The sequence below is a fragment of the Lithobates pipiens genome, unplaced genomic scaffold (assembly GCF_037356315.1).
Source record: "Lithobates pipiens isolate NorthernLeopardFrog02 unplaced genomic scaffold, aLitPip1_a1.2 Scaffold_28, whole genome shotgun sequence".
Classification (NCBI taxonomy): Eukaryota; Metazoa; Chordata; class Amphibia; order Anura; family Ranidae; genus Lithobates; species Lithobates pipiens.
The window spans coordinates 161,132,753-161,156,114 of NW_027507789.1; the positions used below are offsets into that span (position 1 = coordinate 161,132,753).

At 41.9% G+C, this 23,362-nt stretch overlaps 1 protein-coding gene across 2 annotated transcripts in view; it reads left to right on the forward strand.

Annotated features, from left to right (window-relative positions):
• LOC143935728 (amine oxidase [copper-containing] 3-like) overlaps nt 1–23,083 on the forward strand; it is a 36,478-nt gene extending 13,395 nt beyond the window's left edge. Inside the window, exons 2-5 of one of the 2 annotated variants that reach the window (XR_013263578.1) lie at nt 3,830–4,115; nt 11,958–12,087; nt 19,933–22,380; nt 22,428–23,083. Coding sequence is in view for 1 of the 2 variants with exons in the window: in XM_077459811.1 (XP_077315937.1) it covers nt 3,830–4,115; nt 11,958–12,087; nt 19,933–20,220 (704 nt within the window). In the remaining variant the exon portion in view is untranslated. Of the gene's footprint in view, nt 1–3,829; nt 4,116–11,957; nt 12,088–19,932 lie in introns of both variants that reach the window. The other variant, XM_077459811.1, reaches the window with a different exon arrangement.
• Nucleotides 23,084–23,362: the final 279 nt, after the last annotated feature.

Here is a 23,362-nt window from a genome sequence, read left to right on the forward strand (position 1 = left end):
ACACACAGAGCAGCAGGTCAGCTCGGGTGCTCCATAGCAAGTTGCTTGCTGTGGGGGCACTCAGCATGAGAGAGAGGCCAGGAGCGCCAGCGAGGGATCCAACGAGGAGGATGTGGGCTGCTCTTTGCAAAATAATTACACAGAGCAGGTAAGTATAACGTGTTTGTTATTTTTATAGAGGAATTAAACAAGACTTTAATATCACTTTAATGGAAGAAGATGAAGTTAGAAGCTGATGGGCTACCACACACAGCTGCACCAGATTACGAGTGATCCAATTTTAGTAAATCTCCCCCTGTATATCAAGTTTAGACGTGAGAAGTCAATGTAATTTTCCAACAAAAGCTGTAAAGTAAATAAATGGAGACACAGCATGGATTTTAATCTGAACTTTAAGATAGATAAGTGGAGGCTACTTAGGGGAGGAATCGGGAGATCAGAGGATAGGAATTTTCTTATGTAGAGTATGTGAGAAAAAGCTGTAAGAACCTGGGATAAAGACTAGGGGGAAGGGTATTTTGGGATAAGCATGATGATGAAGCAACGATGAGTATAAGCAAGGCCAGATTGTGGCCAGATTGTGGAACAGAAATGAGGAGATCCAGGACAAGAGTACAGTCTGGAAGAACAGATCATGGATGGGAAGTTGGGAAAGAGAAAGCATTAGCAATAGCTTACTAAAATAAATTAATTTCCCCCCTGTATGGGACTTTAAATGGCAACCAACAGACTAATAGGTAAAAATTGGATAAAAACTCGTTAATGACAAATGTGATGATAGTTAAAAACACAACACAAATACAAATGAACAATAAACATATTTTCTTGCAAAATAAAGTGCCGGTATATATGTAAAGTAGTTACTCTCCAATGCCCGAGAAGGACGCTTCAGTACTCTCTGTACCCAATGTGTTTCAGGCTCAAAGCCCTTTCATCAGTGGTATTTATGTGGAAGAATTTGTATTCAATGTACGATGAATGCCGCAGCACCCAGATGCAGAGATGTTCAGAAAAATGTATGGAAAAATTGAGTTATCGATGTCGATGGATGGTGTGTTAGGAGGTCTGATCTAGCCTCCTTTAAAGTCTCTGAACCTACAGGTTATGTCATAGCAATCTCCCCCACAAAGCAGAGTATTGATAGGTGACAGGATATTGAAAGCTAATACAAAGGGGTTCTCTCAGCAGGGGCTGCGTAAGGCCTTTCCGTAATCCTTCATTGTAGAGGGAAATGGGCATTATGCTGAGGATTGCTTTCACTCCCTGTGCTGTGTTGGGGGTCCGTAGGTCGCACCATCCGTCCTGGCAGTGTCCTTAGCAATAGCTTACAGTACAGAGGGGCTAAAAGTCAGCGGGCATGGTTTGTGGTGGGAAAACAGACAGCAGGAGCAAATGACTTTTGAGGGGCGAGGAAGTAGGCAGAAGGACATTAGGCAGAACGGCAGAGTGAAACTTCTAATTCTTCCCTTCTGTGAAGAGGATCACCTGTTTATACCCTTTCTCCATTTGTGTGATGCAGAACTGCAGATTTCTGAGCCAGACAGAACACAGTGAAGTGCAGGGGCCACACTTAGTGCTAAAATGATTTGGACACTATAAAGGCCTGCATTAGCTGGCCTCTCGTCCCTTCAAGGGGAATTTGCTTACTCATACAAGTCTATAGAAATGCAAAACCCCCTGAAGCAGGTCAAATACAGGCCAGAAAAAGGTCAACTGCAAGAGCATGAGTAAAGTATCTTTGAATGCTCCATTTATGTGCTTGTAATTGCAGTAGCTTTATGCATTAAAAGTCTAAACACCTTGCAGTTTGTGAGTTGAAAGAGGAGAGCAGATCTAGTAGATGGAAAAATAAGAGTTGTAATGGGCACTGATGGTGGCACTAAGAACTTTGAGTATAAAGAAATGAGAGAAAATGTGTGCTAAGGGATGATTTGGATGGTGATTAAAACTCCCTGACAAATGCAAAAGCCATAACCATTGGCCCGATGGATTATTTCAGGGGATGTCAAACTCAATTTAATCACGGGCCACATCAGCATTATGGTTGCCCAAAAGGGCCGGTTGTATCTGTAAGACTATATAAATGTATCCGGGGCTTTTCTTCTGAGAGAATAAGTGAAGGAACTCAACCATGCCACCCCAATGAACTGCAATGAATCACACACATAGGTTGGACTTGATGGACTTGTGTCTTTTTTCAACCTCACCTACTATGTAACTATGTAACTATATGTGAGTGTGAACAAATTGAACAGTGGGAGAATCTTAAAGGGGGCAATAAATACTTGCTTTATGTGTGGAGTTTAGGAATACGCTATATACAGAGTGCATAAATCAGGGGTGTGCTATATACAGAGTGCAGAGTTTAGGGGTGTGCTACATAGAAAGTGCAGCTTACCACATGATTTCCCCATCCCACACGGCACCTACATCTCCCTTGATACCGTTGTGAATGCAGGGATCTGTGAGAACCGCCGAGAAGAGTGGCAGTGGGGAGTGAGTTCTGGAGTTTTACCACCTTTCAGCTGAAAAAAAACCCTTGGGTGCGAGGACCACATGAAATGGTGTGGTGGGCTGGATTCAAGCCACAGGCCTTGTGTTTGACACATGGGGATTATTGGGCCTGTACACTGGGCCAATGGCCCAAACAGACCATTTGTATACAAATATTATCGAGTCACGCTCCAGTTTCCATTTCAAGAGAATTTTGAGAGTAGCCACTGTCGTTATCGCTAACCAGCAAAGAAAGTTGTATGCTGCACCTCTAAAGACATTTGAGTTTTATAAATTGTTCTTGTCTTGATAAATCACTGTTTCAACCACCTATCCCAGATACCATAAAATAGACTTCACACTATCACCACTGTCACCATTATCATATTGTTTTAAATGTTTAGGGATTCAGATACAGTATGTGCCATTTTGTGTTGGTCTATCACATAAAATCCCAATAAAATACATTCATGTTTTTGGTTGTAACATGACAAAATGTGGAAAATTGCAAGGGGTATGAATACTTTTCCAAGGCACTGTACCTCACATGTGTGGGACGATCGTGGTTTGCATGCGTTTGGAGCCGACACACATGTCCGCCTTTTCTCTAGCATGGCGGAGACGGGGGAACTTTAAAAAAAAAAAATTAATAATTGATTTATATTATTTAATTTTATTGTTATTCTGTTTTATTGTATTGTTTATTTAATCACTTTTATTACTGTCACAGGGAATGTAAAATTCCATGTGACAGCTATAGGCATGTGACAGGTACTCTTTATGGAGGGATCTGGGGTCTGTAAGACCCCAAATCCCTCCTTTGCACTTGAAAGCATTCAAAACACCAAGATTGGTGTTTTTGAATACTTTTGATTTTCAAAAATTGGTGCCTTTAAGACTCCAGTTGACCATTTCTTCAGTTCTCCGGCCAGCTGGCGGACGTGCTGCTGGTTGTCTCGGGTGGGACGGGAGAGTCCCACGTGGCTGGGAAGGGGGGAACTCCTCTTCTGCCGCTTGTAATAATAACCGAGCGACTGCTTAGCCACTCTGGTTGTTATTACAGGAGAGCCGACCGTCGGCTCTAAAAAACAGTACTGGGGTATAATCAATTGAAGCCAAATGATGTACCATGTGATTTGGCAGCAAGTGGATAATTATGATGATCCCCATGATTAAGCTTTACGGGGTGGAGTGAAACGGGTTGGGGGTACAGCCTGGTCGTAGCCCAGGGCTGAGGCTGTCACACACTTCCTTGCACTGGGTTTGCAGAGATGTGTGCCTTATGTTCCTTTTCACACATTCATATTTTAAAAAAAATATTTATTATTATTTACAGGAATAAATAATTCTGTGGTGGCCCTTGACATGGAGTTTCAGGATGTGGCTGCTCCTTGGAATCCTGAATGGAAGTTGGACCAAACAAAGCTTACCAAGAAAGTACTTGAAACTGAAGATCAGACAGCATTTACCTTGCATGGACCAATGCCACGATATATCCAGTTTGCCAGCAAGCAGAAGAATAAATGGAACCACAATCGTGGCTATAGGATCCAGATAGTCAGCTTTGCAGGGGACTATCTACCAGAGAAGAGCAAATTACACGATTCAATGAGCTGGGCAAAGTAAGTGTACTACGTGTGGTAAAGTATAAAATATATTGCAGTAAATGTATTCTTAGCTGTCATTTGTTGAATGCCTACAGGAATAATAACACCTTCTCTGTATTTAAGTTATTTGCCAAATTATCCTCGGCTACCATCATTTTTATTAAAAGGTCTGTCAGGAGGTTGCAGCAATTTTTTGTCCAGTAGACACTCTGTGCAGCTTACAAAACGCAATGGTCCCATTTACAGTGTGTACGGTAATGCATAGAGAGTGGAGTGATGGGGAGGTACAACCAAGCATACAGTTTGGGGAATATATTTTGTGGTACAAGGGAAAACCCTGCAGCATTGTGGAGTATGTAATGTACAGCATAGTGCACAGACTGCAGTAGTCACACAAAAGGGAATAAACTGTAGTATATAACATACAACTGTAAAATGTAATATAACTCAGAGACTACATAGTGCCATAGTCTCAACAACTTTGCAATCTACAGAACAATAAAAAATGGTGTGTGCAGAGGTCAGTGGTCTAGAGCAGAGTTTTTCAAACGGGGTGACACAAAGAGTCCTATGGGGTGCCATGGCCACATCCTGGTCTGAGTGCTACTTGTGTTAACTCGTGTGCAGTCCATAGGGCTCTCTAATACTCCCTGCAGCTATGTGTACCATTGCTGGCAAAGCATAAAGCTGTGTGGGTCATCGGTTTTTAAGAACGTGGCGGATGGGGATTTGTGCTAGGAGGAGGAATTGGGGGGGGGGGGCGTGCTAGGAGGGTGGATTTGGTATGGGATTTGTACTAAAAGGGGGGATTTGTGCTAGGAGGGGTGATTTGGTGGAGAATTTGTGCTAGGTGGGGGGATTTGTGCTAGGAGGGGTGATTTGAGGGGAGGGGTGGGTTGTGCTAGGTAGGGGGATTTTGTGGTGGATTTGTGCTAGGAGGGGTGATGTTAGTGGGTTTGTGCTAGAAGGAGGAATTTGGGAGGGTTGTGATAGAAGGGTGGATTTGGTGGAGGATTTGTGCTAGGAGGGGGGATTTGAGGGAGTATTTGTGCTAGGAGGGATTATTTTAGGGGGTTTGAGTTAGGTAGGGGGATTTTGTGGTGTATTTGTTCTAGGAGGGGTGATTTGGGTGGGCTTGTGCTAGGATGGTGCATTTGGTGGGGAATTTGTGCTAGGAGGGGTGATTTTAGGGAGTTTGTGCTGGAGGAGGAATTTGGGAGGGTTGTGCTAAGAGGGTGGATTTGGTGGCGGATTTGTTCTAGGAGGGGAATTTGAGAGGGGGGTTTGTTAGGAAAAACACATTTCTGGTGGGTTTGTGCTAGAAGGGGGAATTTGGAGGAGTTAAAGCCCAAGATCACTGAACTTTGCCTCACAGACTACATTTGGGGCTTGTTCAAACCAGGTGCAGGGAGGTAACACGTGCCATATCGCAAGTATTAATGCACAAAAATGTGCTGCCTTTTGCAGTCACATGTGGATCCCATTATTTCTTATTGGCAAGCCCACGCATCTAGCAAACGCATGTATGTTTGCACCAGAGCTTGAGTTCTGCAGCAATACATGGGAACGATGTTCCTGCACTTATTCCACAGGAGGGACACCATTTCCATTAGCAACCACCATTCGATCCTGTATTGGGCCTGTGGAGCTCGGGGGCGGGTCTGGCAGAGGCTGTGCAAGTGCGGCGCACCTATAGGTCAGGAGGTGAGTGATGACTCTATGATGTCATGGTGTATTCCTGCCACAGCACCACACCGCACCAGGAGCCGAGCAGGCAAAACGGAGGAGCTGAAGCAGTGTGTATGAGTAGGAGCACTGGGAGAGGAGTCTGTCTGTGCCAATTGTAATGATCTCTCTGCCAGGAGCCGATCGGGCGAAATGTAGGAGCTGAAGCAGTGTGTGTGTGTGTGTGTGAGTAGGGGCAGAGGGAGAGGAGTCTGTCTGTGCCAATTGTAATGATCTCTCTGCTAAATCCTCACTAAGGGTCTCTGGATACATGTCCCCAGAAAGCTCCTGGCTGCCGATAGGGTGAAGTTTTTCTATTCATCTTTTGGAATTTGGAGTATATAGTGTAAAGCAGTGTTAACAGTTTTTTCTGGGTTGGATGTAGAGGAACAAAATGGATGAAATAGTTATGTTTCCTGGACAAGATATTACTTCAGATGGCCACATGTCTGAGGTCCATGAACTGGCTCATATGATCTTTGCTGATGAGGATAAGACTAATGCCATGTACAGACGATCAAACATTCCGACAACAAAACCATTGATTTTTTTCTGATGGATGTTGGCTCAAACTTGTCTTGCATACACATAGTTGCACAAATGTTGCCGAAAATTCCGATCGCCAAGAACGCGGTGACGTACAACACGTACAACTAGTCAAGAAAAATTAAGTTTAATAACCAGTGCAGCTCTTCTGCTTGATTCCGAGCATGCGTGAACTTTTGTGTGTCGGACTTGTGTGCACACACTCAGAATTTCCGACAAGTTTTGTTGTCGGGAAAATTTGAGAACCAGCTCTCAAACATTTGTTGGCGGAAATTCCAACAGCAAATGTCCGATGGAGCATACACACGGTCAGAATTTCCGACAAGAAGCTCACATCGAACATTTGTTAATGGAAATTCTGATCGTGTGTAGATAAGAATTGCCTGATTCTCTTCTCAAACCATGCTTATCCTTTAAAGAGAATCTATCTAAGCCCTTGTACACACGGTCGGACATTCCGACAGCCAAATCCGTCGGATTTTGTCCGAAACTGTTGCATACACACAGTCGGAAAAAGTTGTCAGAAAATCCGATCGTACTTAACGTGATGACGTTATTTCGTTAGGATGGGACTACGTTCAGGCTAGTAGCCAATAGCTTTGGTCTAGGAATTTGATCTGAGCATGCGTGGTACTTTGTCCGATCTGAATTCTCTACACATGATCGGACAAAGTCCGATCGGATCATGTTGTCGGAAAATTTTATAGCCCAGCTGGAAAACTTGGTCCGTCGGATACTCCGACGGAAACAGTCCGATGGAGCCCACACACTGTCGGATTATCCGACAACACGGTCCTATCTGAAATTGTCCATCGGAATGTCCGACCGTGTGTACAAGGGCTAACAATAATAAGGATATCCGTGGTGTCTGGCAAATATCCTCATTATTGTTAGACAGATTCTCTTCAAAGGATAAGCATGGTTTGAGAAGAGAATCAGGCAATTCTTCATCTTATCTTCATCAGCAAAGATCATATGACCTAGTTCTTGGACCTCAGACATGTGGCCATCTGAAGCATTATTTTGTCCTGGAAACATAACTATTTCAGCCATTTTGTTCCTCTATATCCAACCCAGAAATTTTTTTTTAACACTGCTTTACACTGTTGCAGACTATATACTGCAAATTCCAAAAGACGAATAGAAAAACTTCACCCAAGTTGGCAGTCAAGAACTTTCTAGGGATGGGTATCCAGAGACCCTGAGTGAGGATGTAGCTGAGAGTTCATTACAAGTAGGTCTCGAGTCCTTTGAGAACAGCATTCCTGTAGTTTTTCCACAGCAGGAATGCCGTTCCCGTTTGCAGCCGTGTCCTGCCTCTGAGCTACTGGCCGGCCCCTTCACATGGACGAGGAAGAACATCTCATAGAAGTCTGCAGCCAGGAGAAGGAGAAAAATAAATTATTTGCAAAATCTGATAACAAACCAAAAAGTTTTTTTTAATTTTAAACATTCAGTCTTTTTTTGCATGGCATCAGGTGTGTGCAATTCTTATTGCCTGACGCCCCGAACATGCAGTTCTGGGTGCTGGGCAGCTGATTTAAAAAACTGGCTCCGAACTTGTTCAGCTGACTCCTAGATTCTAAAGAAATTTGTCAAGCCCTGGTTAGCATACAGGTTAAATTATTTTGTTGTTACATCTGTGCTATATTTATTTATTTAGGCACATTATGATAAATGTTGCACTTTATTTGTTAAAAAAGGACCACATATTTTTTATAATTTAGCACAGTGTACAGCACTCTGGAAAGTAATTCTCCTTTTAGATTAAACATGGCAAAGAACTCTGAAGTGGAAAATGAATGACTGCTTTTGTCATCAAAACAACATACAGCATATCCTGACAGTTCAGTTTAGTTTCACTAGACATATTAAGGGGTTATTTACTAAAGGCAAATCCACTTTGCACTACAAGTGCAAACTACAAGTGCAAAGTGCACTTGAAATTGCACTAAAAGTGCACTTGGAAGTGCAGTCGCTTTAGCTTGCACATGATTGGATAATAAAATCAGCAGAGCTTCCCCTCATTTCAGATCTACCCCTCAGATTTACAACGAGTGCACTTTCAGTGCAATTTCAAGTGCACTTTGCAAAGTGGATTTGTCTTTCATAAATAACCCCCATTGCATTTCACCACTGGTTTTCTCTGAAAGTCTTTTGTGAATTGGCTCACTATGTTTAGATATTTATAATTGTTGGAGGTTACTGCTCATGGTTCACCTATCCATTATCTGACACAAATGTAAGATCTTCAGCAGATGGAGGGCTCCTTTAAACTTGTGTTTGGGGGGGCTGTAAAAACATCACATTCTTGCAACAAAGAATACTGAAGAGAAGTGGGAGTGCTTTAAGGACATATTAAACAATGGCATTCATCAATGCATTCCACTTGGCAACAAATATAAAAGAAAAAATATCAAACCTGGGTCACTAACTAATAATGTAAAAAGGCATATTAATGAGAAAAAAATGCCCTTTAAAAATATAATAATGAAGGATCATCATCGGCATTCCAAAACCACAAAGAATGCAGTAATAAATGTGAAAGCGATATCAGGGCAGCTAATTAATTAATTGTTTATGAGAGACCTGTTGCTGAGGTGATGAGAGTAAAAAAAATCCCCCACATTCTTTCAATTATATTAATAGTAAGAAGGCTAGATCAAGAAATATTGGCCCAGTGAAGGATGATCAGGGGAGTTAGTCAAAAGCAACAGGGGGAAGACAACCGTATTAAATACATTCTTCTCTTCAGTATATACAAGCAAAAAGGAGGTGTATAGTAAGCAAGGCAATATTATTTATAACATTATATTGACTGTACCCACTTGGCTGACAGATACCAGTGTTCAAAAAAGACTAGAAAACCTAATGTGAACAAATCACTATGACCAGAAGGCTTACACGAAAGAGTTCTAATTGAATTTACCCATTTTATAGTCAGACCATTATTCCTACTTTTAAAGGTTAGTGTACTGATTGGAATGGTACCAGCAGATTATTGAAAAGCAAACGTGGTACCAATATTGAAAAAAGGACCAAGCTGTATACCTGGAAATTACAGACCAGTCAGCCTAACATTAAAAGAATGTAAACTATTGGAAGTAAAGATAAATGGCCATATCCAAGAGTTTGCCAGTGAAAATCTTAATATTTGTAGTAACCAACATGGAATTATGAAAGACCTTTATCAGACCAACCTTTTAACATTCTATGAGTAGGTGAGCAAAAATTTGGATAGAGGAAGGCCTATGGACGTATAGTATCTAGATTTTGCTAAGGCATTAACAGTACCCCAAAAAATGCTTAATTTACAGATTGAGGTCTTTTGGCACTAATGATATTATATATACCTGGACAGAAAACTGGTTTCTATAGTGTATCCAGAGGGTGTTGATTAATAGCATATTTTTTGAATGGTCTAGAGTTGTGAGTGGGGTGCCCCAGGGCTCTGTCCTGAGTCCAATTCAGTTTAACTTGTGTAATAAGAAACGCCAATGTTGGCGCTGCTAATAATAAGTGTAATTGACTATCCCCCAAACATGGTGAGGGTATAAGGCAAGGAAGTAAATAAATCTTGCACCACTATGAAAATCTAATGAGTTGGTAATGGTAATGTATCTAATTTAAAACAATATAAGGTGCAAATTTTGAACAGTATGATGAAAATCTAATGGTAAGTGAAAAACCACTCTCTCACCACATCAAATATAATGCATATACATAGGGTATGCAATGACCAATAGTTGATAAAATAAAGTGAATCCTAAGTTGCAAGATAAAATGACAAGTGTGAATAATTAATAATAAAAATCCGTGAGCAGTTCATCATAAAAAAAAGTATGTATGTATCACTGTGTATAGATGACAGAAGTCCATAAACCAATATATAATAAGAAATTGTTCAATGTCCCATATTCATATTTTCATGAAAGTGACTTGTGCTGATTTCCAGGTATTGCGACTTAATGTCCTCTTCTGTGCATAAAATAAAGTGACTTCTTGTGCATGAAATAAAGGGACCAAGTGTATCAATATAAAGTGACTTCTCCTGCTCCCCCTCAAGTATGTGCACTCACCAGAGGCCCCAACCCCTGCAGGGGTAAAGAGCGTGTAGTAAACTGTATCTCCAATCAGGATATTACCAGGAAACAGTAAGTACTCCTGCTCCAGAACAGAATGTGTGTAAAAACGGCATCCATCAATAAAGGAGAAGCGGTCTCACACTGTACTCCAATTATGTCTCCTGGAAGATATGCAGAACTTTTCTCCGGTAGTTGGGAAATCTTGCAGAAGCTAAAAAGACCATCAAGTTCCATAGACAAATGTCATATGTATCCTGTGGCTATCATACCTCTCTGATCTGTGTATCAGCTTATAAGCCACCCCACAAGACCCCCCCCCCCCCCAAAGAAATACCTGCTACTCGCACCTATCACAAGTGGAAAAATGTGACCCATTCAAGCAATGGTCTACCCGGCACTACACCTTAGTACTGCAATGGCAAAATAGAGAAACAGATCTACCAAATTACATAAACATAATGGACCTAACCTTACCCCTATACTAGTAGTATACTGTTGATACCCTGGTATTCAGCATGTGGAGAAATTACAAACTCAGAGAATTAGATCAGCCTATGCAGTATACAGTCAAAAGCATGAACCAGCTTGGGGTTAAACTTACCTCCATGACTAAGCCCCATGGGTGGGACGAAACCTGTTAGGGTGCATGACCTGGATGGAGTTAGGAGGAGGCTGCTCTCACTTATTACATGCTGAACTTGTATAGTTTGCTGTGCCTGAAATTTTTCTAAATTTTTTCTGTGAAGAACAGTTTTAAGCATGCATAGTAGGCCTAACTTTTGTATGCCTAACTTATAATTTGACTATGGAGATAGGGAGTGTGGTGTATGTGACTGATATAATCTAAGGTGAGTTGAGAGCACGCTGTTCTTGCAGGGTTCTTGTTTTAATTCAAATGATGCAGATGTGAATAAAGGGCAGCTCCAAGTACAGATGGTAAGTAACAAATAGAGATGGGCTCGGGCGCGTTCAAAATATCACGTGCCCAATCCTGCCAGGAAGCCGACACTGCACAGCGCTAATCACAGGCAGTGAGACATTTTCCGGTCCGCAGCTACACAGATTGGAAAATATCTCACTGCTTGTGATTTGCTCTGTGCAGTGTTGGCTTCCTGGCAGGATAGGGCACGTGAGATTTCGAACACGCCCAAGCCCATCTCTAGTAACGAATCACAGTTACACTTTGAACACCACAAACTTAAAAAAGGCCTTATGAATATAAATTGAAAATAAAAAAACAAAAAAAAATGTGACCCCAAGACCCCTAGACCCCTATCCCCGAAATAAAAGGCCATTGTTTTTAGAGGAAATACTTGCAACAAAAAAAGCAGCTTGGCCTAAAAAAAAGGACCTAGCAACATAAGAAACAAAAAAAGCCTCAAAATAATGAAAACCCCAAATTACCATCTCCCCCTCACAAATTATTATTATTTTTTTTAAAACAAAATCTCCTTTTTTTTTTTTTTTTTTTTTTTTAATTGTTCATATGTATATCTTTTAGATACAAGTTGGCTGTTACCAAATACAAAGACAACGAGCAGCAGAGCAGCAGCATCTACAACCAAAATGATCCATGGTCACCATCACTGGCATTCTCAAAATATATTAATAACGAAAACATTAAGGATGAGGTGAGTTTTTGATGAGATAATACAAATTCACTCCGAAAAGGACTGTACACTATTTATAAGTTACTGAATTTAGAATGTGGAATAAAATGAAAAATATACCAGATGCTTCAATGGTATGTATGTAGACAGGTATCTATGCAGCTGAGCACAATCCTTGCAAGATGTCTCAAAATTATTATCATCTGCTTGTAATAAACCTGTTAAGTGGGCAGCCACATAATGAGTAGGTGACATATCACCTGCTCCGGGTCTGTCTATACCTAGCCAGCCCAGAGGTGACTCAAGGTGTAGATGCTGGTGTAGTCTCTATCCCAGACCTGACAACATCCAACAAAGAATAAGAGAAGATTGCAATTTATGTTCTATATTCCAAATCAGAACACGATTTATTATAAAGCTCAAGGTTTGCATTATTCCAAATCAGCATAATATACAAGAAAAAGGTCGAACTCCTTTCCTTCATTCGTAATCAGTACGGGATGCAAGCGCCAAGAACATTATCTTGTATCCTGTGCTGAGTCTAAATACAGAAAATAAAGTTACTCTTTGTATACGTGGAAAATAACATTCATGCTTCATAAAAATTAGGGGAAGTAAAACTGGGTGAGTTGATGATTGAGATGAGAAGGATCTACGTGCCCTGACCAAAGATCTTTGGACGGACATATGTAATATCCATATGATGACAACGCTTGTTAATGCTTTTGGTGTAAGCTGATTTTGCGAAGTGAAGTTTTCCTAGGAGCACATCTGTAGCTTGGCATTTTAACTGCTTCAGGACCGCCCCCCTCCAATGCATATATACTGCAGCAGGGTGGCCCTCCAGTGCAAAATCATGTACCTGTACGTGATTTCTTTCATCGGGTCGAGGGCGTGCATGTGCGTTGGGTCTGGTGGTCCCCGAGGCAGGCTGCCTATGCAAAAAAGGCAGATATCCATTCTGTCAGAGGGGAAGATGGAGATCTTATGTTTCTGCTAAGCAGGAACACATATCTCTGTCTTCCCCCAGTCAAAGCACCTCCTCCAAGGTTAGCAAGCACTCCCTAGTAACACATTTAACTCTTTTATTGCCCCCGATGTTAACCTATTCCCTGCCAGCGTCATTAGTACAGTGATACAGTCAGGGCTCAAGTCCTGCGGCAATGCATGGGAACGGAGTTCCTGTACTTTTTCCACAACAGGAACTCAGTTCCCGTTAGCAGCCGTGTCCTGCAAGACTTTGAAGTATGTAGCTGTGTGGCAGGTGCTACACCAGCAGCTGCTGACACAGCTCACAATAGTAGGTGCCACATACCTAACCATTCAGGCATTGCTAGTAGGGGGCCCCATGACAGCTTCCACTTTGATCTACCTGTCAATCACAGCTAGCTGACGGGTAAAACAGGTCTAGGTCTAGCTGATGGGTAGATCAGCTATTCTGCTCACAGGATATGCAGAGAGAGAGATGAGCTGAGGGAGGAACATCAGTTTGGGGTGGTAAGCTGAGCACAATACCTGGCAAAGTTTAATGCCAGGAGGGAGGTTTATGTGAAAAAATGTGAAGGGTTGGAATAGCAGCGAGTTTGTTGGAGCCCTGCAGAGTTTGCAGCCCCCCCCAAGCTAACATACATCTCCTAAGCAGGAACACATCACTATCTCCCCAAGCATTCTGTTCAGATAATGTGCAGTTCATTTATGACCTTTTCCGTTTAACCCTGTGTTATCCAAACTCTGTTCAATGAAAAGTGTAAACTCACCACATAAACACTCTATATACAAAATAAAATTCCCCAATAAAGATCAGAACATGATGTTCACATTTGCATGGAAGCACAATTGAATGAATGCTGATTATTCAGAGAATGACCGTATTTATGTTTATTGAGGATTGTTTTTTTTATGTACTAACAGTTAAGCTTCATACACACAATACAAAAATTGGATGAAAAATACCACTTTTGAAGCGTTCGTGCATATGAGCGTATCATTTTTTTTTTTTTGGTGGGGGAGTGGATCGAGGGTGGGAGTTCCCACACTTTTTTACCCAGGACTTGACCCCTGGATACAGTGTATTTTTTTTAACACTAATCACTGTATTATTGTCACTGGACCCAAAAAAGCGTCACATACGATCCAAAAATCATCCGAAAAATACCGCTTTCTAAGCTTTCGTACGATCATAAGATAATCGGATCCTTAGTACAGAGCTTTCGATAACCAATTACGACAGTTCATCCAGATACCAGATCAGTACAGTAGAGTTGTCGTCCGAAAACACAGTACACATACACTACAACACATGATTTTCGCAACTTTAGGAAACTCTTCAGGTTTGATATACGACTAGCATGAAAAAAAAAAAAACGAAAGACCTGTTGTCCAATTTTCAGATTGTGTGTACGAGGCGTAATGTGTCCGATTTGTCCATCGCAATTTCGCAGTCCTGCTAAAAATCAATGATCGCCGCCATTACTAGTAAAAAAATATTATTTTTTATGTAAATTCCATAAATCTATCCCATAGTTTGTAGACAATATAACTTTTGTGAAAACCAATGAATATACGCTTATTGGGATATTTTTACCAAAAGTATGTAGCAGAATACATATTGGCCTACATTGATGAAAAAATTTGAAAATATTGTTTTTTTTTTCAAAATTGTGGCTTTTTTTTTATTTATAGCGCAAAAAATAAAAACCACTGAGGTGATCAAATACCACCCAAAGAAAGCTCTATTTGTGGGAAAAAAAAAGACATCGATTTTATTTGGGCACAGCGTGGCATGACCGCGCAATTGTCAGTTAAAACAACACAGTGCCATATCGCAAAAAATGGCCCAGTCAGGAAGGGGGGGGGGGGTAAATCTTCTGGAGCCGAAGAGGTTAATAGTATCATAATTTTGGAGTGTGATTGATTTTATGTGTTACAACATTCAAATTTTGATAATTTTGTAATTTGCGGTTCATCACCTTCTACAAAAAATAATAAAGATAAATCAGCCTGCAAAGCAATGCAATGTGTTACTGGAAGTGGCAATGGACTGTGAGGAAGTAATCACCACGCAGAACTTGGTAAGCTTATAATGTGGCTATGTGGGCAAAGAAGAGCCCCCACATATTGGTAGGGGTGTTTTGGGGATTCGCACTGAACTGATGAACAGGAACGCACCAGAATCCATGCTGGTAACCGTGGCCGCACATATGTGAACCTGGCCTTACAGTACACTCAAACCCTAGAGCAAAGATGTAACATATTGCTGCTTACCAGTCCTTAGATGGGATGGCTGCACTAGTTTACCTTTTTTTATGGACAAAAACACGTGTTTTACAAGTACAGAAAAAATATGTTGATTCTGGCATGAATGCCTTTTTAAAAATGTCCTTTTTAATTCCTGTGAACTAAATTGAAGCCTCAAATAATGTTATCAGCCTACAGAACACCCACCACGTTATGACAATGAGCAGGGCAGGACTTAGGGTGGTGGGGGCCCCTGGGCTTGAGTCACTTTCGGGCCCTACCTTCCATACATTACCGTATTTATCAGAGTATAACACGTTCCCCAAGTTTAGGAGGGAATTTTAAGGAAAAAAACTTTTAGGAGGGAAGTTTAAGGAAAAAACATTTAAATGCCCATTACTGCAGCCTTGCCCATCCATCTGCAGCCTTGTCCAGTGTCATTTGCAGCCTTGTCATTGCAGTCTTGAAGTTTAAAAATGGCACCGCCAAAATATAGAGTCCTGTGTATCTCGGCGGCTCTCGGGTCCTCTTGGCGGTGTAACGAGATATTCGGCGACCCATCACAGTTTGCTACAGAAGTGGCGTTCCGTTGCCACCATCTTGGTACACTCGTCCACAGTAAGGATACACTAAGAAGGGGTAAAGTGGACATGTTGTTACACCCACCGGAGTTTTGCATTTTAAATGTATTTATAACAGTAAAGTCAATTTATATAGTGAAATACAGGACTTATAACTCCGTCTGACTACTTAGATCTTGAATTTTAAAAGCAGCGGCAACCCTGCCCATCTCACAGGTTTGCTAATCTGACAGATGTTTGCTGCTTTTAAAATTCAACATCTAAGTAGTCAGACGGAGTTGTAAGTCCTGTATTTCACTATATACTAACCTTAATGTTATAAATACGTCTAAAATGCAAAACTCCAGTGGGTGTAACAACATGTCCGCTTTACCCCTTCTTATTGTATCCTTACTGTGGACGAGTGTGGGGTGTAGCAAGATGGCGGAGAAGGAATGTCACTTTCGTAGCAAACTGCGATGGGTCGCCGAATATATCCTTACAGTGGCTCTCGGGTCCTCTTGCAGTCCCGAGCGGAGCCGAGAGTAGCCGAATGTACTCGGCTCGGCTCACAGTCAAGCCCAGTCCCTGTGTTATGTCCATCATAGAGCGGGACTGGGCGTGACTGTAAGCGGAGCGGAGCCGAGTACACTCGGCTATGTATCTCGGCAAGGCCCGTGTGGCCCTCTAATGGGTGGGGCCCATGGGCTTGAGCCCAGTCAAGCCCAATGGTAAGTCCTGCCCTGACAATGAGGGGTTTGTAGTCCTAACACACTTTTGCATACCTCCCAACATTTTATGATGGGAATGAGGGACACCTACTAGCAAACGTATGTAGGCATAGGGCACGCCCCCTGCCACACCCCCTTAAAGGAGAATTAACCCAAGAAAAGGTTAATAAAATCCACAAGGGACTTTTTTTTAACACTACTATTCCTTTATATTGGCTTATAATATTTACAAATGCAGAATTTTAGCATTGGGGAATACTTTTTGAAAGATAAAAAGTGCATTTTATATACAACTGAGGGACAATGAGGGACAAATGAGGAGGAAAGAAGGACAGAGGGACATCGCTCCAAATCAGGGACAGTCCCTCCAAATCAGGGACAGTTGGGAGGTATGCTTTTGGCAGCACTACTCTTCACTCCATGTGACAGGCATTAAAAGCAGAGTAAAGAGTCACTGTGTGTACCGACAGCAGGGTCGCAGATATAGGGGGGTGAAGGAGAAAGAAGCAGATGGTGGACAGGAAGGAGCGATCATTGTGGTGGAGGAAGAGGGGGGCAATTACAATCTCCTGTGTGTCTTTGGTTGCAGCCACTGAAAACCAGTTTCTCCTCCTCTCCCTCCACCCAGGGCTTCCAGCGGCAGCAGTCAGAGACACACAGGAGATTGGTTCTTGTAATTGCCCCCCTCTTCCTCTACCTCAATATTCGCTCCATCCTGTCTACCATCCACTTCTTCCTGATGCCCAGGCCCCCTTGTGTGCCCCCCCAGCACTACTAGATTCCCCTTCTGTGCCTCTCGCCAGCAGCTGCTGCAGGCACGCAAGTGGATATTTCAGTCTTGAAAGAAGAAGGGGCCGGTAAATATGTAAATTACAGGCCACTTCCTTTTCTGAATAAACACAGTGAGAGATTGTTACTGATCGCTCACTGTGTTCATTTATAACAAAAGCATAGTAAACATTATTTACCATGCTTCTGCTTATGAATGAACAGGGACCTCTGTATAGAGCCTCCTGCATTCATTTAGAGTCTGCAGAGAAAGGGATTGAGGAACATTCTCTATCTCAAAAGTGAGACATCAGGACCCCTCAAAATTAAAAAAAATAACATTTTAACCAATTGTTTAAAAAAAATCATAAAAGGTGTAAGGCCTCATTTAGAAGTTGTGCTTGGGGAGTCAACTTTGCCATGGGTGCGAAGCATGTAACCACCCCGTCTACTACCTATTGCAGCTTAAGGAGGGGTGGTTGGCAGGTGGCAAAAACACAGCTAAACATACTCAGTTTAATAATACAATATCAATAGGAGGTACGTATGTCAATTCTGTACCACTAGTAAAAGAGTGTAATAGACCTGTGCTTAGAGAATATATGTAGCTGCTGGCACTTCACTAGACATATAGTGCATACACATGAATAAACAATAAAAAGCATAAAAAACATACATAAAGCAAAAACTAATATTGCCTACTGGTTCTGAGACATTGCTCTCGGTACCACAAAGTTATGAAATAAACCACTCCAATCAATGTGAAATGTCTATGGTGGTCCAAATGTGATAATCAAACAATAGTAAAATGCAGATGAAAAATTCATAGATATTAAAAATCAATTAAAATCAATAGTCTAGTAGTCTTGTTGTGAAAAGATGAGTCCCATAAAAGATTGGATTGGTGTAACCGGTGAGGGAATAGAATATCGGAAATCTCCACCATCAATTTGTGGTCCACCACCAATGTGTAAAGCCACAAAATGTGGACTCATATACTGCAAGTATCTAACACGCAGTTAGTCAAACACGCAGTTACAGGAAATCACTCCAACCGTATCCAACACTTTTTTTTTTGGAAGCACATGATTAGAGTCTGAGGCTCTAATTGGATTAAAAAAAGGGTGGGCTCGGGCGCAGAACACTGCACCCTGAGCCCACCCAGTTGTGTGACAATAGCAAATTAATATTCACTATTATTTTCCTGCTTCTCCTCCCAGCCAATCAGGGAGTGGGTCCTGAGACCCAATTGAGCTTAGAGGCGATTGAGTTCGCATTGTGCGCGATACAAGTATTTCATTCATTCAATTGGCTGAGAGGAGAAGAGACCGTATTGGCTGTTACCGGAGGGGATGTACACGGAGAATTGGATTTATTTAAAAGATAGATGTACGCTTACATAGGTCCACTTCTAAATAGGTATAAACATCAAATCCATGGATAAGGATCGCAGTGGCGTCACAAACACCACCCATTTTTGGGTCAATTGGATATCTCTCTTTAACCACTTCAGCCCCGGAAGGATTTGGCTGCTCAATGACAAGGCCATTTTTTGCTATACGTCACTGCATCGATTTAACTGACAATTGCCCGGTCATGCAACGTTGTACTCAAACAAAATTGATGTCCTTTTTTTCCCACAAATAGAGCTTTCTTTTGGTGGTATTTGATCATCTCTGCGATTTTTATTTTTTGCTCTATAGACAAAAACACAATATTTTGTACTTTTTGCTACAATAAATATCCATAATTTTTTTTTAAAAAAGCTAATTTTTTTCCTCAGTTTAGGCCAATATGTATTCTTCTACATATTTTTGGTAATAAAAATTGCAATAAGCCTTTTTTGATTGGTTTGCGCAAAAGTTATATTTTGTTCCTTTTCCATACATTCATCTGACAGAAACAGAAAGGAAGTGGTGTACTCGGGTTCTCACAGCTATGAAGGCCATATGGTTCATTCTTCTTTCACAAATGATGGGAATGGTGCTTGACAGTATAACATGGGGGTGTGATGAGTCGTGTGTAAGCTCAAGTTTGGACCTTCTTTGTGTCCTCCAGACATTAATTTCTCTCATAAACGGAGTGGCAAGGAAGTGAAAAGAGAGTATAATAAGCTGGGAAATGGGGGATCTATGGGGTGCAGTATGGAAGTGAACTTGTAGGGGAAAAGCACAGGTTTAATGTAAGCCACGACTAGGGATGAGTTCAGGCGTGGTCAGATCCTAGTCCGAACCCAACTGAGCAAGCCCTCTAGGAAGCTATACTGGGCTATTCATCTACCAGGGACATATACAGTATATGTGTAGGGTAGAGTATGCCTTGGGATTGATTGGTCCAATACAGTGACAGCTTCCTTGTGGACTTGCTCATGTGGGTTTGGAATAGGATCTGAACACACTTGAGTTCATCCCTAGGCATGACCAGTCCTAAGACTTCAGTAGTAAGTGTTTGCTTACTGCCTTCTGAAATTATAACATCTACATCTTCCCTATTACATATTGTATGCCTATGTTACAGCAATAAACAAGATACATTTCTATTTCAAACACAAACATTTTTTTCATACACAGGATTTGGTTGCTTGGATTACAACTGGGTTCCTACACATTCCACATTCAGAGGACATCCCAAACACCGTGACAGCTGGAAATTCAGTTGGATTCTTCCTCCGACCTTATAACTACTTTGATGAAGACCCATCGGTTCACTCAGAGGATGCTGTCTATTTCTTACCCGAAGAAGAACTCAGTTCTTGTAGTGTCAATCCTTTAGCCTGTATACCCGAAAAAGCATCGTGTGCTCCCAAACCACCACCATTTACCTATAATGGGTTTGAGAACACCTACATTATATTATAACTGAATTGTTATATGCTCAGGAACTGTGACATGGTTTTAGATTTATCTCTTTTAACTAATGCGTTCAGAAAAATAGACATAAATTGAAGGCCTAGGTTTTTGGTAACATTGATAATTGCCCTGTTAATAGGATAAGCGCACTTACATATATGGCCTGTGTTGTGGTCATTACCTCTGGTGCTTACAGAATTACAGTTCTGTTCATGTGCTAAGATGAAGATAGAGTAACAAACGGAGGGTTAACAACACTGTTCTGTGAGAGTCATTGATTATATATTCCTTTTCACTTTAACACACACTCAGGGCCCCATTAAAATCAATGGAAGTGAATGTTAATATGTGTCAGCGTGTGGTGTAATGCATATCAATGGCTGTAAAATGTATGTAAATATGCACATAATAACACAATGACACATGTTCCAGCACACCTTAAACATACTGTAATGAGTAGTACAGAACAGTAGGTTTGAAACCCGCCTTAAGGCTCCATTTACATCGTGGCATTCCGAATCACGAGTGAAATCGCTGCAATTCTGCCTGCGTTTCGAAATAACAGCAAATCAAGGGACGTCCATGCGATCCCTGTCACTTTCAATGGCACCCTGATCACGCTGCGATTTTGCTGCAATTGGTCTAGTGACAATCGTGGTAAAATCACGCAAACAGAAACGCGGAACAATGCCAATCCTTTCCACAACTATTTGACACAGGGCAAGAGATATGGCGTGAGGTTGGGGACAAAGGCTAAAGCCTTTGCACCCAGATAGAAATAAGGCAATGTGTAGTAATAAAATAGATATAATATTAAGAGACACCTATTTCAGTTAGTGACCACTCATTGTAACATTTACCTTTTCATCTAGATGTCTCTCAGGCATCTTGTAGTCCACCAGAAAGCCACCTTTGCCTAACAATCCATAATTAGCTCTCCTTTCCAAGAATTTTGGAGCTTTGTTGCTGGAAATGTTGTTACTGTCATACTAAAATTGTAATTGTTTGTTATGCTCTCCTCTCTATATAACTTTTCGAGACACTTTCATATGCACACTTTGGCACTTTCTAGCACTTCCTAGCAATGTTGGTATCTTACCCACCTCTCCTGTTCCTGCCTATTGGTCTGTAAGATCCAATAGGAAGTTTTGGGGTTGGAGAGTATGGGCCATTTGTCAACACTTTTTAAAAAGTGTCAAAGCGCCCTTATTGTTTTTATGATGAACCCATGGGCATCCGCAGGTAGGGGCTAGGGGGGGTCTAGTGCCCCCCCCCCCCCCAGAATTAGGGATCACATCTTAAATTCAGCACAGTTGTGTTGATATCGGAGTGCAGGCAGCCCACATCTGGGTGCTACCCGCCAGTGGGGTGACACCATCAAGGTGCTGTCAAGCCCCCCCATCAGTGTAGTGTGACATCGGGCTCTATTCCCTGCTCAGTTCAGCAGAGAACTCGGCGGCGCTGTGACAGGAGAAAGGTGAGCTGTGGACTATCAAAGGTTTCCCCCACTCGCCCCCCCCCCCCTTCTCCTGTCAGGGAGAAGAGATGGCGGCTCTCACCAGGTTCCCCGCCCAGCTTCCTGCCCGCTCCGTTCCTTCCCTATTGGCCATAACTGAGAGCCAATCAAAGGAGACTAGGAGAGGAGACCATCATGGGACCTGTAGTCCCAAAGATTGATGGCCCCATTTTCCACAGGGAGGAAGCTACAGCTCGATCAAGAGAGAGATTGAGAGACTGCAGCATGGAAAAAAGCTGAGGGAGAGAGTGCTACAGGGCAAAGAACGAGGAGTGTGCTGGGTGGAAGCCAGAGAGAGAGCTGCGCTGCCCAGCACTACCAGAGAGAGAGCTACACTGCCCAGCACCACCAGAGAGAGCCACACTGCCCAGCGCTACCAGAGAGAGAAAGACTGAGCCACTACCAGGGTACAGACACACTACACTACTAACTAGAGAAGCCCCCGGGGAACCCAGAGTGAGCGATCATCCAGCCGGAGGGATCCTTGCTGTATTCTTGCTGGGTCTGGTAAGAGGGCCTGTTGGCCATTATCCATTACTTATCCTAGGGACTGTACTATGTCTGCAGTCTCTGACCATGATAATGTGATAATGGCATTGTCGAAAATGGGCGGTGCATGGGTGACCCTAAAATGATGCCCCCCCCTGAAAAAAGTCCTGCGGACACCCATGGTTGAACCATAGAGGTAACTTTTTGGGAGTTCTATACACCCTTTTTCATGAGCACAAGCAGGCAAAATGGACCCAGATTTCAAGCTAATCTGAAGTGATCTATCTACCTAATCTCGTGCTGGCAGCACATAGCAGGCCCCTCTGAATGCATGCACTTAATGTCAGTGTAAGAACCTTGGGTGCTGGGAATGCTCAACTGTTCTAATATGCATGTAACTCCTGGATTGATAGGTCAAAAACCAGGCCTCATATCTTCCTGTCCCTTATACTTCTCTATTGGCGTACGACGATGGACACCTCCCCTGGTTAATAGTGAGACAGGAACGGCTGAGGTAACCTTCTGACATATGGACTAAGTAAGAAAATGCACACCAGGACACTTGGGTGTCTATGCTGAAAAAGAACCTAAAGTGCAATTACCTAGAGGTGTCTTTCTTGTGCTGACAGTGCTAGAAAAGGTAAGTATATAAATCATTTAAGATTTTCCTTCAATCGTATTACATAGTGATCAACAAAATGGAAGTGTCTTTTATGTTATTTTTTTATTATCTGCAACCACTAATGATTCGTTAGTATTAAGCGTGGAGATAGAACTGATTACTTAAAAAAATCATATATTGTCTGTAATAATCCAGTTCATGTGAATGTGAATTTCTCATTTTAATAGTAAATTGTGTACACTCTGTGATGTTGTCATTTTGATTCTTTCAAGTGCTTTGTGTGACCTTCCTGAAAACGCCAGTGGCAGCCACAAAATGGGTTGTAAGTCTCACGTGTTTCCAATAAAACATCATTGTTTTTTTATTTGGTCCATCTAGTTTAGATGTTCACCACCATGCCCCAACTACCACCTTCCAAATTGCAATGTTTTGTCATCAATAGCATTGTGAGTATTCTGTTTTGGCTGGCTGCTTTGGGCAGTGGTATACTTATTCTGGCATTCCTGAAGATCGCCATTAAAAGT